Source organism: Rhea pennata, chromosome 6 (genome assembly GCF_028389875.1).
Source record: "Rhea pennata isolate bPtePen1 chromosome 6, bPtePen1.pri, whole genome shotgun sequence".
NCBI classification, from domain to species: domain Eukaryota; kingdom Metazoa; phylum Chordata; class Aves; order Rheiformes; family Rheidae; genus Rhea; species Rhea pennata.
The window spans coordinates 22,332,988-22,346,996 of record NC_084668.1 but is presented as its reverse complement, the minus strand read 5'-3'; the positions used below and the strand labels follow the sequence as shown (position 1 = coordinate 22,346,996).

The window sequence follows — 14,009 nt, the reverse complement described above, 5'->3', positions numbered from 1 at the left end:
ACCAAAAAAGAGAGAGAAAGAGAGAGAGAGAGAGAGAGAGAGAGACCTTCAGCAGACAAGCATGTAAGCTCAGACACAAGCAAGAGCAAGATCAGCATGTAAAACTGCATATCCACTGTAAGAACCAGCACAGTTTAATGCCCAACATATGAGAAAAGATGCAAGAAGTGCAGTAGATTACATCATTTCACAAGCTAGCAATGTCAAGGCCCTAAGGGCCTTCCCCCTCTTCCACAGGTTTGGCTCTTTGGACTCAGGGCCAACTTAGACAATGCAGCTGCCACAGACTCACAGAACAGTTGAGGCTGGAAGCAATCTTTAAAAGTCATCTAGTCCAGCCCTCCTGCTCAAGCAGGGTCACATAGACCAGGCTGCCCAGGAGCCTGTCCAAATGGCTTCTGAGTATCTCCCAAGATGGAGACTCCTTCTACTTTCTCCTTTCAGATACTTAAATACATTAGTAAGATCCCCCCTCAGTCTTCTCCAGGCTGAACAGTCCCAGCTCTGAGTCTCTCCTCATGAGAGATGCCCCAGTCCCTTAATTATCATCATGGCCCTTCACTGGATTCATTCCATGTCTTTCTTGCACTGAGGAGTGACCAGCACGGGACACAACACTCCAGGTACAGCCTCCCCAGAGGTGAGGGATTACCTCCATCAACCTCCTGGGTATGCTCTTCCTAATGTAAGCCCAGGATACCACTGGCCTTCCTGGCCACAGGGCACATTGCTGGCCTGTGGCCAACTTGTTGTCCACCAGAACAACAATGCCAGTCCCAGCCATCTGAAAAGCATGAACCTAAACACATGAAATGAGGAAAATAGCTTAAAAATTATGAATTTTTATTTTTAGTTCTTTCTTAAGAAAATCTTTCCTCTGATAATTTTCACTATCTGAGCAAAATGTGCAGGGAAGAAAATCATCCCAGAATGCAATGAAAACACAGGCATACAAAAACACTGTTTCTGAGTTCAGGCAACTTGCTCCCCAACTCCCTTCAACAGCACAAAGAGCAGGTGCATATGTAGGAGAAAAAAACCAACAATAATATCATAGTGTCTTTCTATAAAAGACACTGAGCACGGAGACAGGCACCAACTGGACAATGAAAGGAAAGGTTAAAGCCTCAGGCATGGTATGTTACTGTAAGAGCTTGCTATTGGCGGGGGGGAACATGGAAATAAATCCGATTCAGCAGAAGAAACTGAACTATAGCAGGACTCTCTAGAGACCTAGAAATACATTCATGTGCAGTAAATTCTTTCTCTCTGCACCTCTGAGAGACTGCAGTAATTAAGGCAAACATTTAATTCTGAGCCCCATCATGTTAAAAAAAATAATAATTCACTGAACCCTCACTACTTTCTTATATGGTGCTGATCACTTGGTTTCTTCTCAGCTACTTCAGCAAGTCTCACTCTACTGCCAGTTTCCTGATTTTCAAACATCTCATTTGCAGCCCTCTTGCTGCTTTACTGTGCAGTGCTCATTGCTGGCTCTTGCTCCCAGGGTTCCCAATCTCACTGCACCTTTAGATCACGCTACTGGTTTCCTGCCTCCTGCATGTGTTATTAGAGCTTCCATCCATCACTGCTCCCTGACGAGCTGCTTGCTATTCTTCCATCCCAAGTGGTTAGTATTCTCTTTATGTGCTTTCAGTCAAGTCACAGTAGAATGCAAATACAGTTAACAGAAACTGCTGCAATACCTGACTTTGTGTACGCATGTGTTATCAGCAGCAAGAACAGGACAATCAGACGACAGAGCAAGCTGATACTGCCAATCAAAAGAGAAACTCTGACCAACACTCTCCAGGGAACTCTGAAAATTAGTACTCACCAGTATTTGGCAGCTAAGGACACCCCATGATTTCCTGCTTCCAAACATCTTGCCAGGAATCAGGGAGCAATGACGGCAGCATGTGGAGGCAAATCTGAGGAAGCCTTGAGATAGCCGTACCAAGAACAGTAGCCTGAGAAAGCAGCAGTATTGCAACCCTTTGTCCACACTGGAGCCCTGAAGGCTACAATACTGTTTTTCCACTTTGACTGTTGCTGGAGCTAATCAGTTTGCAGATGTGCCTTTGGATACAGACTTTTACATGTGGAAAGGCTCACTCTAAATTATGAAGAAAAATGGGGGATGGGGGAAGGAGGCAGGGGTGCACGCTCTTTACCACAACTATTTACAGCCAAAAAGAAATGACCTCATTTAATAACTTTTCTGATTTGCAGAGTCTTAAGCAATTCTTGTGCGTGTTATACCATCAGTCTTCTAGGCTGCCACAAAGAGCATTCACCTTACAGCCAAGAATGCAGATAAATTCTCTGTTCCAAATTCCTTTTCACAGATTGACCAAAAGAAGGTATTTATTTCACAGCAGCTAGTTAGCTACTATGAGGACTGTGAAACTAAGCACAATGTCTCTTGCAGCGCTGCTGAAGCCAGTGAAGCTCTCAACTGAGCAATCTTATGCTACCACAAATGTCTTTTGTCAACCTATTAAACCAGATAGTTTCTGAGTATTGTGACCCATGCAGGATTGCTGTCAGCCATGATAGTCCCTCACTGCTGAAACTGTAAAGAGTCCAAACTACCTTGGAGGCTTAACTACCACTAGTGAAAAGAAGTCTGAAACATACCCTGCCTATACGAGTCATTGACAGTCTCCTATATTTTATTATTAGCTGATTTTTGCAGACCCTCCAAACCTTCTGTCAGCATAAACTGCCTCAGTTCTCTGGGCCTAAGAAAGGAATACCAGCAGGGAAGCTGCACTAACATGATCTTTTATTTAGTGATCAGTAGCTAAACTCAAGTCCTTCCTCTACCACTTGATGACACTATATGCAACCTGTAGTACAGTAGTCAGCTTAATTTCATAATAATTTTTCACTGACACAGTAATCTTGCTACAAAACATGAAGCATCATACAACATAAATTTTATAAGCAAATTCACTACCTTTCAACACATTCAAAATATTTGTTGCAAAAAAACAGAAGAGCTACATTTCTTAGAAGAAGGCATGAATGAACTCAATAGATTCTGGTAGCTACTTAGCTGAAAAACTACATTTTAATTAAAAGCATTAGGGGTTTTCCCCATAAATGTAATTACAAATCATTTCTTAAATACTTTTCCAAAAGAAAAACAAACTAAGCCTAAACTTTTAAAGCATGATGAAAGACAAAAATAAATAAATAAAATCCAAAGAGGAGGTCGCTACGAAGAGAATCCCCGTAAGAAAATAAATTAGCCACTGAAGTCCTGCTTCAAAATAACACTTAAAATATATTCACAGCTGAAGAAAGTCAGCTCTACAGCACTCCTCTAATCAGCTGAGCTGCAGTAACTTATATATGCTTTTAGCCACAGTTTGTTAAAGGTGGAGGCCAAGTTTCAGTAAGTCAAATTACTTTCTACTGTATGTCCATACCATTAAAAACTCATTTCATTTTCAGCCTATGACTAACCCAACCCTATCTGAAATGAATTTAATACACATTTAAGGTTCTCTGAAGTTAGTATGACTGCAGAACATGTGTTTCTCAATCAAGACCTTAAATGATTAAGTTAGTTAACAGAATTTATTCCCCTTGTTTCCAAGGGGAATACAACAGAAAGGAAAGGAAAGGTTGGTTGGCTGCATCTTGCTGAACTAACTTTGGATTATGAAGACAGGTGCTTTTGCTAATATTCCATTCCTGTATGAGAATACATTGCTCTTTCTTGAACTTGTTTTTAATCACAGAAAACGTTTTGAATCAGTTACCAAATCTAGCATATTTATCTCACTCCATGGTCTTTCCTATCTCGCCTCTCAATACAGCCATTAAATCAATGCTCCATTTGCCATGGTTTCTCATACTCCAGGTGACATTTATGTTAGGTTTGTTTCCTCAGAAGAAAATGTATTATAAAAGGAGTCTGACAGGTCTTTACACCCACTTCACAGGCTGCACATAAAGATCATCCATGTAACTATTGACAGAAACGACAAGAGAACAAGTGAAGACAACAAGATGTGCACCAAACCTGCTGTCTTCTTGTAAATGAGATGGAATTAATCATGTCTACCATTCAGCCCTCTAGGAAGCTTAAAATATAGTCTGAAAAATGTAGAAGGAGATAAGAAAGCTGCAATTCAACTCTTTCCTTGTTATTACTCCTCCCAGTTAACACACTCACTCTGAGCTCTTTCCCCACATGCAGGAAAAATTCTTGTTACAGAAATATTTACATACTTGCAATATCGGAAATCAAGGCTTTTTAATTGTTATCTCTTTTCCTTTTTAGAACAGGTTTGATACCCATTCTTTAGAGTAAAATATAATCTAGTAACAAACAACTCAGTGACAGGTTGTTTTGGAAACGCTACAAACATGTCAGGATTGCATCATTGCAGAGGTGAAATAACTAGATCGGGATCACATACGCAATACCTGGTTGACATATTTAGAGATCAGAAACCTGAACGAGAACAGCTTCTGCTCAGTTTTGGGGCTAACCTTCTCCAAGTTCATGTATTACAAAGCACACAATAATTGGTACAGGGAACTTTCCCATAATTTCTCAGTTTTTTAGTTAAAAGAAAACTGTTAAAAAATGGATTTAAAACAAAGGCATTGATGAGACAACAGATCCTGCAGAAGCTGGTGTAAACTGCTGAGCATCTGAAAGCAAACTATTTTCTACCAGTCGGAGCATCTATGTTCAGTAGACTGACTCTTGCGCCTTCTTACCTCTAAGGTGTTAAACTTTCTCTAGGAATTATTGCAGCAGAATAAGCTATTTCTTATCAGAATGGTGTTTCCCCTACTGAGTAACCACGCCACCATGAAGCAAATTTCTGCATTTGAAATAGAATGCACACTGACATGGGTTATAGTCAGGATACTCTGAAGAGTAAGGGGAGGGGACTCCATAGAAAAATTTGGTGTGTGAGTAGGCAGGAGAACAGGCACTCAAGGATCAGGACTTTACATTTCCATTAAAAGGGAGAGAACCTAAGTATTAAAAAACCCTTGCAAACAAACAAACAAAACTTCATAATGCTATTGCACTCAGTTGTGCAGTTATGAATTGTTCAGACCCAGAAAAGTCCTTGAAGGAAACAGGACTTAGGTACTATTACATTCGCAGGTAACAAAAGAAAACTGTCTGGAATAGCAGAGGTGTCAGCAGTGGATCAGGGGAGATGGAGGGGCAATCTTTAAAACGGATATATGAACACAGCCGGAGGTTGCTCTTTGCCTGCTAGATTTGCTGAAGGGCAGTCAGAGAAGGGACTACTATAAGCAGAAACATTGCTTATTTTCTTCCTCTAACACATCCAATAAGGCTTTATACACTTTGGCTATTGAGAAGTGAAAATGTGTTCACCATCTTCACCATCTTCCCTCTGTTTATGCTAATTTTTGCTTTGTGTTAAAACTTACTGCTAATTGGATAAATTCAGATACATTTATCCAAGGAAAAAAGATAGAAGAGATGGTGAAGAAGTGTTTCTAGAACCTCTAGTCTTGCCTGTCTTTCAGGCCCACATTTACTACAGGCCCTTTCTACCTTTCATGCCATAGAGTGTTTGATAACAGAGTAAAGGAGAAGTGAAGAGATGAGAACTGGCAAGAGTTCTGGTCACCAAGCAGCAGCCAAACAAATTATTCTCACAGCTGAACTATCATGAACTATTGCTCTCTTTCCTTGACATTTACTCAATGCCTAAGCTGAGAACAGAAGTAGTAGAGAATATCATTTCAGGAAGCTCTCCACGTGGTAGAGTTTAGTAAAACACTCTTTGCTCGTGGGAATGTTTAATAGATGCTAGGATAAGATTTTTCTTTTTCCAAGTAGTAGTCAAACATAAGACCAAATTGCTCTTGGAATCAGCACTGCATTTCTGGACATACCTTGGAAATTAAAAAGAGCAGAGCTAGCACTCTTTCAGGTAGTTTAAATAATATTTTCTACTGTTTCAGATTTCAACAGTAGGAAGATTTTCCCTAAAAATCAGTATCTTTTCCTCTGTCATCCATAAAATACTGCTAGTCTACATACTACGGAAGTACCTTTTTCTTGTTACATTTAATTAAGAGCTCCATCCGTTTCTTCAAAGAACACACATCATTTCTATATGCATCTGAAGTCTAGATGCATACAGATTCATTGATATTTAGGTCCAGCCTCGTGGCTGAACTGAAGCAGCCCATGGTACAACAAGTGCCCTTGCCTTTTGCAGGGTATCTCTCCCATTGCAAGATACCAGAAAGGATTCATCAAAGTGTTTACTGTGTTCTGATTATTAGTGACACTGAATCCTTTTAAGGAATTATTCTGCAAACTTCTCCCTCCTGATAGGCAGAAGCAGAAAACAGGTTATCTAGAACAAGGATATGTAGGATTGCAGTTATTGGACTGTTACTTGAGGCCTGCACATTGGGTCTAACCACAAGGAAGAGGACAAGCTGATAAGGCAGAAAAAGATTCAAATGTATACCAGTAAGTTCAACAGAGCCTTCAGGATAGATCTGGAAGTACATCAAGGATAAAGTAAAGGGTTTATTTAATACTAGCGCAATCTGATACATATAGACCTTAGGCCAGCCTGATCAGCGTAAACATCATCGCGACACTTCAAGATCCTCCACCTCGTCCCCAAAACACTGATATGTTTGCATGCCGCAAAGCATTTCAGAGTGGGAACAACAGCACATAGGACAGGTCGTTGTGCATTCTATAAATATATCTGTCTTGCAAAGACAGCTTTGTCAAGGACACAGGCATCTGCTGGCTAACAGAAGTTAAAGCTTTCATATACATGGATGACTGCCTACCCTGCAAAAATGTGCTAATCTAACTGTATTTTGTCTTGCAAGAGTAAAGCTCACCATACCGCAACAGTGCCAACTGTCTTATTAGCTCCATTACAGTATCTCAAGAAAAACTAGTCTTGTTATCACATACATACATACAGATCCCATGCAACAGCACTTCCTTTTTAAAGGGAAAGGGATAACGCTTACATATATAAATCCTTAGCTGGAACCTGTGTTGCCTACAGCATTAATATTCTCAGTGAAGTTATTTTTCTTTTAAAGATTTTTTCTATCATGAATCCATGAGTTTTATTTCATTATAAGTTGACACTCACGTAGCCACAAAACCTGACAGGAGAATGAGCTACCATTTTATTTTTTGGGTGAAAAATCTCAAGTAGGAAAAAGTACACCATAAGTCAATTCTTCAGACAGGCATTATAATGAAAGCAGTACAGGCTGCATTCCTAACAATCCACTCTTCCTTACAGTATCAAGGTTGTAAAAGCTTATTTCTCTTCTAATACTGTGGGCACTGCTCATCAGCAATACCATCAACACTATAAACTCGTAACTCAAGACCAGCAGCTTTTAAGTTACCATTTATGACAGTAATTCCTTTGAAGGAAGCTAACAAATACAGCCTGTAGAAATCAAACACTGTATTTTCTTTCAGAGATGAGGCTGAAGGAAAGAGTTCTCTGACAAATACAACCAAGCATTTTATCAGCCACAGAGATCTGTATTTCCTCCTGCCATGCATCATACTGACAGTTTGGAATTCTCTCTCTAAAAAGTAAATTCTGAACAGGAATAGAAAGAGAAGTGGCTGAACAAGCACACGATTGCAAGGGCAGTTCTATCCTTAGGGAATGCTTGTGAACAGAATTAATGCTTCCAGTCCAACCTGCATCAAATACACTTGTACTGCTACAAGTGCACAAGGGGCACATTAAAAAGCAACAGCAAGACTGTGTTTAAATACATATTTAAATACGTGTTCTCAATTATAAACTCATTGGTTCTTTCACTATATAGTTGGGCTTATGATGAACTCAAGAGCCAGTTGTTTCACCTAGTTTAATAGTTTTAATTTCATTATTTCAGAAAGCAAAAAAGAAACAGGTTAAGGAATAGAGCTGCAAGCAGAGCTTTGAAGTGTTGCTGTTAGCTGCCTATGCGGGAGATAATTATTATGGGTTAGTAGAACAGGAAAAGGGCTTTTTTATTTTGCAGGAAGGGAGACAGAGCGACACAACATATTCATTTTCTTGCAGCTTTCTCCAAGGTGCCATAGTAGATGAAGTTTAAAGAGTCAATCTTACCTAATCCAGTTTGGTTCAGGACTTGCTGTGTTCTCAGCTGCTGCAACAACAAACATGAAAAAACAAAAGCTTGACAGCCTTCAGGTCACTTGAGATCTTTGGCACATCTGCAACTGTTTCAAAACAACAAGCCACCCAAGCTAACAGTTGTTGAAATACATAAACTTGACTGTATGTATTATAGTTTCACTCCAAAGCTGATTAACAGCAAAGGAGAGTAAGGTTAAAAGAAAAAAAAAAAAGGGGGGGGGGGGGTTGCATTCCTTACCTGACATAGTTCTTGTTGGCCATATACTGGACTCAGCAATAGGTACTGTCTCTCTGAACAATACATCTGGAAGAGGTAAAGACTGAATTATTAACAAGAACATGAGGAGGTCTCAGGCACACGATGAATGAAATGCAGAAACCCAAAACTTACATAGCCAATTCAGATTGTAAAGGAAATTTAGAGACTTTCCCTGAATTCTGGCTCAACTGACCTATTTCAAAAACACAACGACACATGCAAAAAAGCAGGATGATGCTCTATTGCAATGCTGAGGGTCTTAAATCATCTTCATATCAATCTCTTACAAGCAGAATTTGACTAACATGGACATGTCTGGCTTTTATCATGGCCTTTGCACATGCTCCCATTCTGCTGGTCACCTCTCCTCCTTCCAGTCATTAATAGCTAATGTGCTTCCAATGCTGTGTTTTGGCCTCTAGCTTTTTTGTGTGGAAAAGTATAGATGTGCTTTTTGAGTGACTTATAATTGCACTGATACAGTCTCTAAGTTCATACAGTATTTCAGGTTTAAAATTGGGTCATCCAATTAATTTTGAATATGGTACAGCACAGCAGGAATGAAATCTACAGATTTCTGGGCAAAGACTGAAACTTCTTTAACATGACTTTGTGTCTTTTGATACTGCTGATAGCAATTAGAAACTATCAACCAACATAAGAAATACTGCCAGGATGAAAGGAAAGTTGACATTACTTTTTCCTCTCAAGAGAGAATTTTCTAGTTCCTCTGTATTCTGTTCTGCAGAATTCTTATTAATAAATGCAGTACCATGCAGCATACGCTAACAATCAGGACAGCATTCAGCAAATGATCTTATTTATTTGGAAACTTCACATTGCTCCACCTAAATGCTAGGTTCATAATTCTGAGGGTGAGAAACACAGGATTCATGCTAAGTATGCAAATGTGAGCATTGATGTGGAAGTTGGACATCTAGTCTGAAATTCAAACAATCAGAAAGTAGGACAACTATGTGGAGCCAAGAGATGGGGAACATTAAGGAAAGGGACATATCTGAAAGTCTTGTTTCACCAGTTCCATGAGTGAATCAGTGCAATTTCCCCTCAGTGAAAAGGGGATTGAGAGCCTTGCCTGAACTTGCTTACTGCACATAGGTACTTTCCCCCACTTGGAATTCACTTCTCTTTCTTATACCTTGCCCCGAACTCTCTCCTGAGCTGGTATATTTTAATGCTTCATCAGTGTTTTTACAAAAAATCTATTCCACCCAAAGTGTAAGAACAAAAATAGAGGCCAGCGTAAGACAAAGTGCTTTTCTAACACGTATTTGATCAGTACAACATTAAATGTTTATATTTAAAAGGAACTGGTGAGTAAAGTCTTGTGGGTGAGTTTAGGGAGTCTGTATAACACTTCAAACAAAAAGGAAAACAGTAATTGTGGGTGAACAAGACTGGCAATACTGGAGAGAAAAAACATGAAAATGGGCAAAGTAAACTAGGAAGGAGTGGAAATATGTGCAGCATTACAGACACTGTTAACAGACACTTTATATAGTGGGAATAAAGTGTGAGAATATGTTAGATGGAATTACACAATCAAACCAAATAAAGCAGATATGTTATTAACAATAGGAGGAAAGTACATTCAGAAATTCAGAAGGGGAAGCTCAAATTGGAATACAGCAATCAAAAAAATTAAACAAATACCGAATATTCTGTTCTAGGTATAACAAGCAAAATTCAGACTGAGGAAGCGTTCTGGAAAAAAAGCAGCAGGAGTGGGAAAAGGGATCAGTATATAGGAACAAAGAGACAGGAGACAAAATTAACCCCAGGCAGCCTGGAGTCAAATGAATGGCTCTCACTTTTAAACAGATGGAAAATGGACAATGAGTTCCTATCTTCTAGCAGTAAAACCATGCTAAATGTAAGACTTGAAACCTATATTTATTAATATAGGTGCTACATGCTTTACTGATTTGACCTTGCTATTGCATACCTAATATTTAATCTTTACACGCAATGTGAGGATGACAACTCAATGCCGATTAAATATAAACAGAAATTTTCTCAATAAAATGCCCAGCTTGATACACTGTTTATGGTTTCAGTCATGAGCACAGATCTCCTGAAAATTACATCCTCTTAGAATGTTTCTCTAGGGGTTAGTGTAAGCGTTGCTCTGTGAATTGTAGGTGAATTCAATTCCCAATACTTTCTACCGAAGTAGTGATGTGCAGTATGTGACCAGGAGACTAAAGGGAAGGGGATTTTCTTGTGAGTAATGGAAATTGTGTGAGTAATAGAAATTTTTGGCTAAGCCAAAAATACAGCTTCCGCACAGAAAGTTAGGCAAATGTTTGCCTGAACTGGGTGATTCAAGTAATTATGCCATTATCCCAGGCAGGCTAACTGAGCATTTTCACTGGGATACCAATCACAGCTCCCCCTGTAATCAATACAGTATCATCAGCACAACAAAAAGGAAAAGAAAATTGACTGTGAATAGATTCCAGTCACTTTAATTGACAGCATCCATAGCACCCTCAGGATAAGCAAGTGAACAAAAATCTGTTTTCCACAGCTGTGCATTTTTCTCATGCTGACCTAGAAAGTAGCTGCTATATGGCCAAGAGGAGCAATAAAAGATGCAAAAGGACATAGACCAGCTTTAACTCTTCCCTTATTCCAGGATGTTTGTATCTCGTGCACATCCTACTGCTAAAAGCTATTCCATTATTAATTCCTACTGTGCTATGTCAGGAGATGGATTTCATTTTCTTAACTTTCATCTATTCCATAAGAAACATTTAGAAGTTAATTCCGAAGTCCAGTGTTTTCAAATGTGTAGTTCTCTAAGCAGAAATAGCAGACAAAGAGCTGTTTGTATTATCAGTGCTCCCCTCCCCATGAACTGGGGACTGCTAGAGGAAGAAACAACCGGACGAGAGGTGGAGAAAAAGAGGATCAGACAGCAAGAGGCTCCTGACATACCGTGCTCCTTACAAAGTAGCAGCAAGGATGAAAAAAAAAATCATATTTCTTCCCTCTCCCTCATGTGGCACCACCACAGGCAGCATCAGCTATGCTCAGCAGAATCATGTTCAGCCTCTTGCCTGCTGTGAAGTATTCAGATGGGAAAGTGCAGCCTTACACTGTCAGAAGTTCATCCCAGAGCAATGGCATTCTAGCTGCAGCTGTCCAGCTTTGGCACAAGGAAAGCGTGTATGGCCTTACACAATGCATCATTCACAAAACTACTCTTCTCCAGAGAGGAAAAAATTCTTCAAGGAAGCTTTGCACAATTAAACAGCAGTAGTTTCTCAAGGTATGTGTCACTTATCTGCTGTGGCAAGTCAGTCCCAGGGTCATGTTTTTTAATACATTGTCAGGCCGTTACGGGCTTTTCTTTGTAGCGTACAAATCAGTCACATGTCATTGCTTCAGTGAAACCACTTTTTTTCCCCACTATGTATTCCTCTTTTCCAGCCTCTAAATGAGAAGTAAGCACATAGATATGCAAAGAGGCAAAAGAAGCAGTAGCACGGAAGGCAGGATGAGCTAGAAGGGTACCAGCAAGAGAAGGACTCGGTGTATTAGAGAGTTACGATCTCTGTGCTTCTACCTGCAGAGTATACTCCCACCCTCCCCAAGCACTGGACAAGTGCCTTCCTCAGCTGCACAGTTCTGCTCCTTGCTGTAGGTTCTTGGGTGACCACTACCTTCACTGTGCATCCTTCTGTGCTTTAGATCCTCCTGCTGCAGCTCCCTTCTTTCATCTTCCCTGCCTAGTTTAGGAGCTACACAGCTTTATCAATCTGCACAGTAATCATCCATCATGGCAAGGAAGTCCACACGTTTCACTCCTCCTCTCAGCAATGAGGCATGTGGCTCCGTATTCTACCCTGTAATACAGGAGTCTACTAAAAATGCCCACTCTGACCTTTTGTTCTGCGTGATTGCCAGGTACATTGCAGCTTGCTTATTCTGCCCAAATGCAGTACAGCTCAATTTAACTTCATGAAAAGGAGATAGAAAGAAAAAAAAAGAAGTCCAGAAAAGCTCATTCCCACCAAACAAAATGACTGATTATTCCTGTAGGTGCTGAGTATTCCTAACTTCCCTGAAGCAATGAGTCCAAAGGTGCCTTTCCATTCTCTAGTTCTGTATTACTGAAGTTCAGCTCTAGAATAGATTGGTAAAAAGTTTAGTGCTCACCTGGCTGGTTATGCATATGGTTTGTATGATGCTTTTATCCCCCTTCTCCTTTTTTCTTGCTGATCCATAGGCTCTCTTCTCATCTCACTTTCTCCTCTCCTGTAGAGAGAAAAATTCACTGGAATTCACCTCTAGGAATAAAGAAAAGGGAAATTTGTACAAACTAACAGAAGAGAGAACCTACAGCTGCACAATGGATCACAGTAAGTGCTATTCAGACAGTACTTACTGTCTGAAATTAGGGCCATGGGGGAAAAAAAAATCACTGGCCAACTTTTTATGCAGAACAAAAGCAAAATCTATACCAGAATTTTCTGTACTTCAAAACACCTTCCTGAACACCAATGTACTTTCAAGTAACCTCATAGCACTGCACAGTCTATGAGCACTTTGTTCATTATTCTCTTCTCCACTTCCTTAGTGACAGAAGGCCAGTTAAGATAGTAACTTCTGTTTCTGCAGTACAGAATGTTTTTCTTCCTCAGACAAGCCTGCACTCAAGTGTCTCTTGTTAGTGAGCCTCTCCAGGCATTAGCACAGCAAGAATCATTGTCTTTGTCCAATGAGCTTTTTATACTGAGTGCATTTGGCAAAAACACTGCAAAACTGGTCCTGGCAACCCTTCATGCAACTAAACAGCCACTCTGCTGATCACTAAAGCTCCTTTTCCCTGTAGTCAGAAAGTCAGTAATACTGATACAACATTTTTTTCTAAGCAAGGATTTTGGATGGTACTGGATAATTCACTCACTCCGCACACAGATCGAAAGAGCAGAAAATAAGTCAGAAAGGAATCACAATTGTCCTTGCTCTCCAAAGTGCACCACTGTATTACGGCAAATTATGTTCCTGCAAGCTCCTAATTACGAAGCACTGTGCACAGTGCAAATAGCAGCACAAGAGAGCAAATGAGTTCTATTTTCCTGTTTTCAAGCTTACCTAACTACACTTCAAATGACTTTCAGTTTTAGAAGAGGCTGCATTGGCTTTTAGCAGTTCCTATCACCTTGCCTTCTATAGCCAGACTACCACTTGAAGAATTCTGCTCAGGAGCAAGACATTTCCATCTGGTTCAGCTCACCTTTTACTTTTGGAATAAAAATTGGGAGAACTATTCTAATTTTATACAATGTGCTAGAACATCAATTATTTGCATCAACTTGGATAAACATTGGAGAATTAAAAGATAACAATGTTGGAAAAATAAATTTATTACTGATACTCAACATTTCAATATCTATTTTTAAAACTTCAAATCATAGATTAAGAATTGAGCTAGACTTCATTTTGGAGTACAAAAGAGATCTAAAAAAAGGAATTTAACATTGGTTAAGGAATAAAAGAATTTAATTGGTAGAACACACACCAACATATTCTGCAGTACGTTATAT

The 14,009-nt window shown here is 39.6% G+C and overlaps 1 protein-coding gene across 1 annotated transcript in view; it reads right to left on the bottom strand.

Moving 5' to 3' along the window:
* The window catches only part of MYO3B (myosin IIIB), a 227,663-nt gene that overhangs the window by 212,608 nt on the left and 1,046 nt on the right, over nt 1-14,009 (bottom strand). Inside the window, exons 2-4 of the mRNA XM_062579044.1 lie at nt 12,619-12,717; nt 8,413-8,478; nt 8,145-8,184 (exon numbers count right to left, since the gene is read on the bottom strand). Coding sequence (XP_062435028.1) covers nt 8,145-8,184; nt 8,413-8,478; nt 12,619-12,634 — 122 coding nt within the window. The 5' untranslated portion in view covers nt 12,635-12,717. The remainder of the gene's footprint in view (nt 1-8,144; nt 8,185-8,412; nt 8,479-12,618; nt 12,718-14,009) is intronic.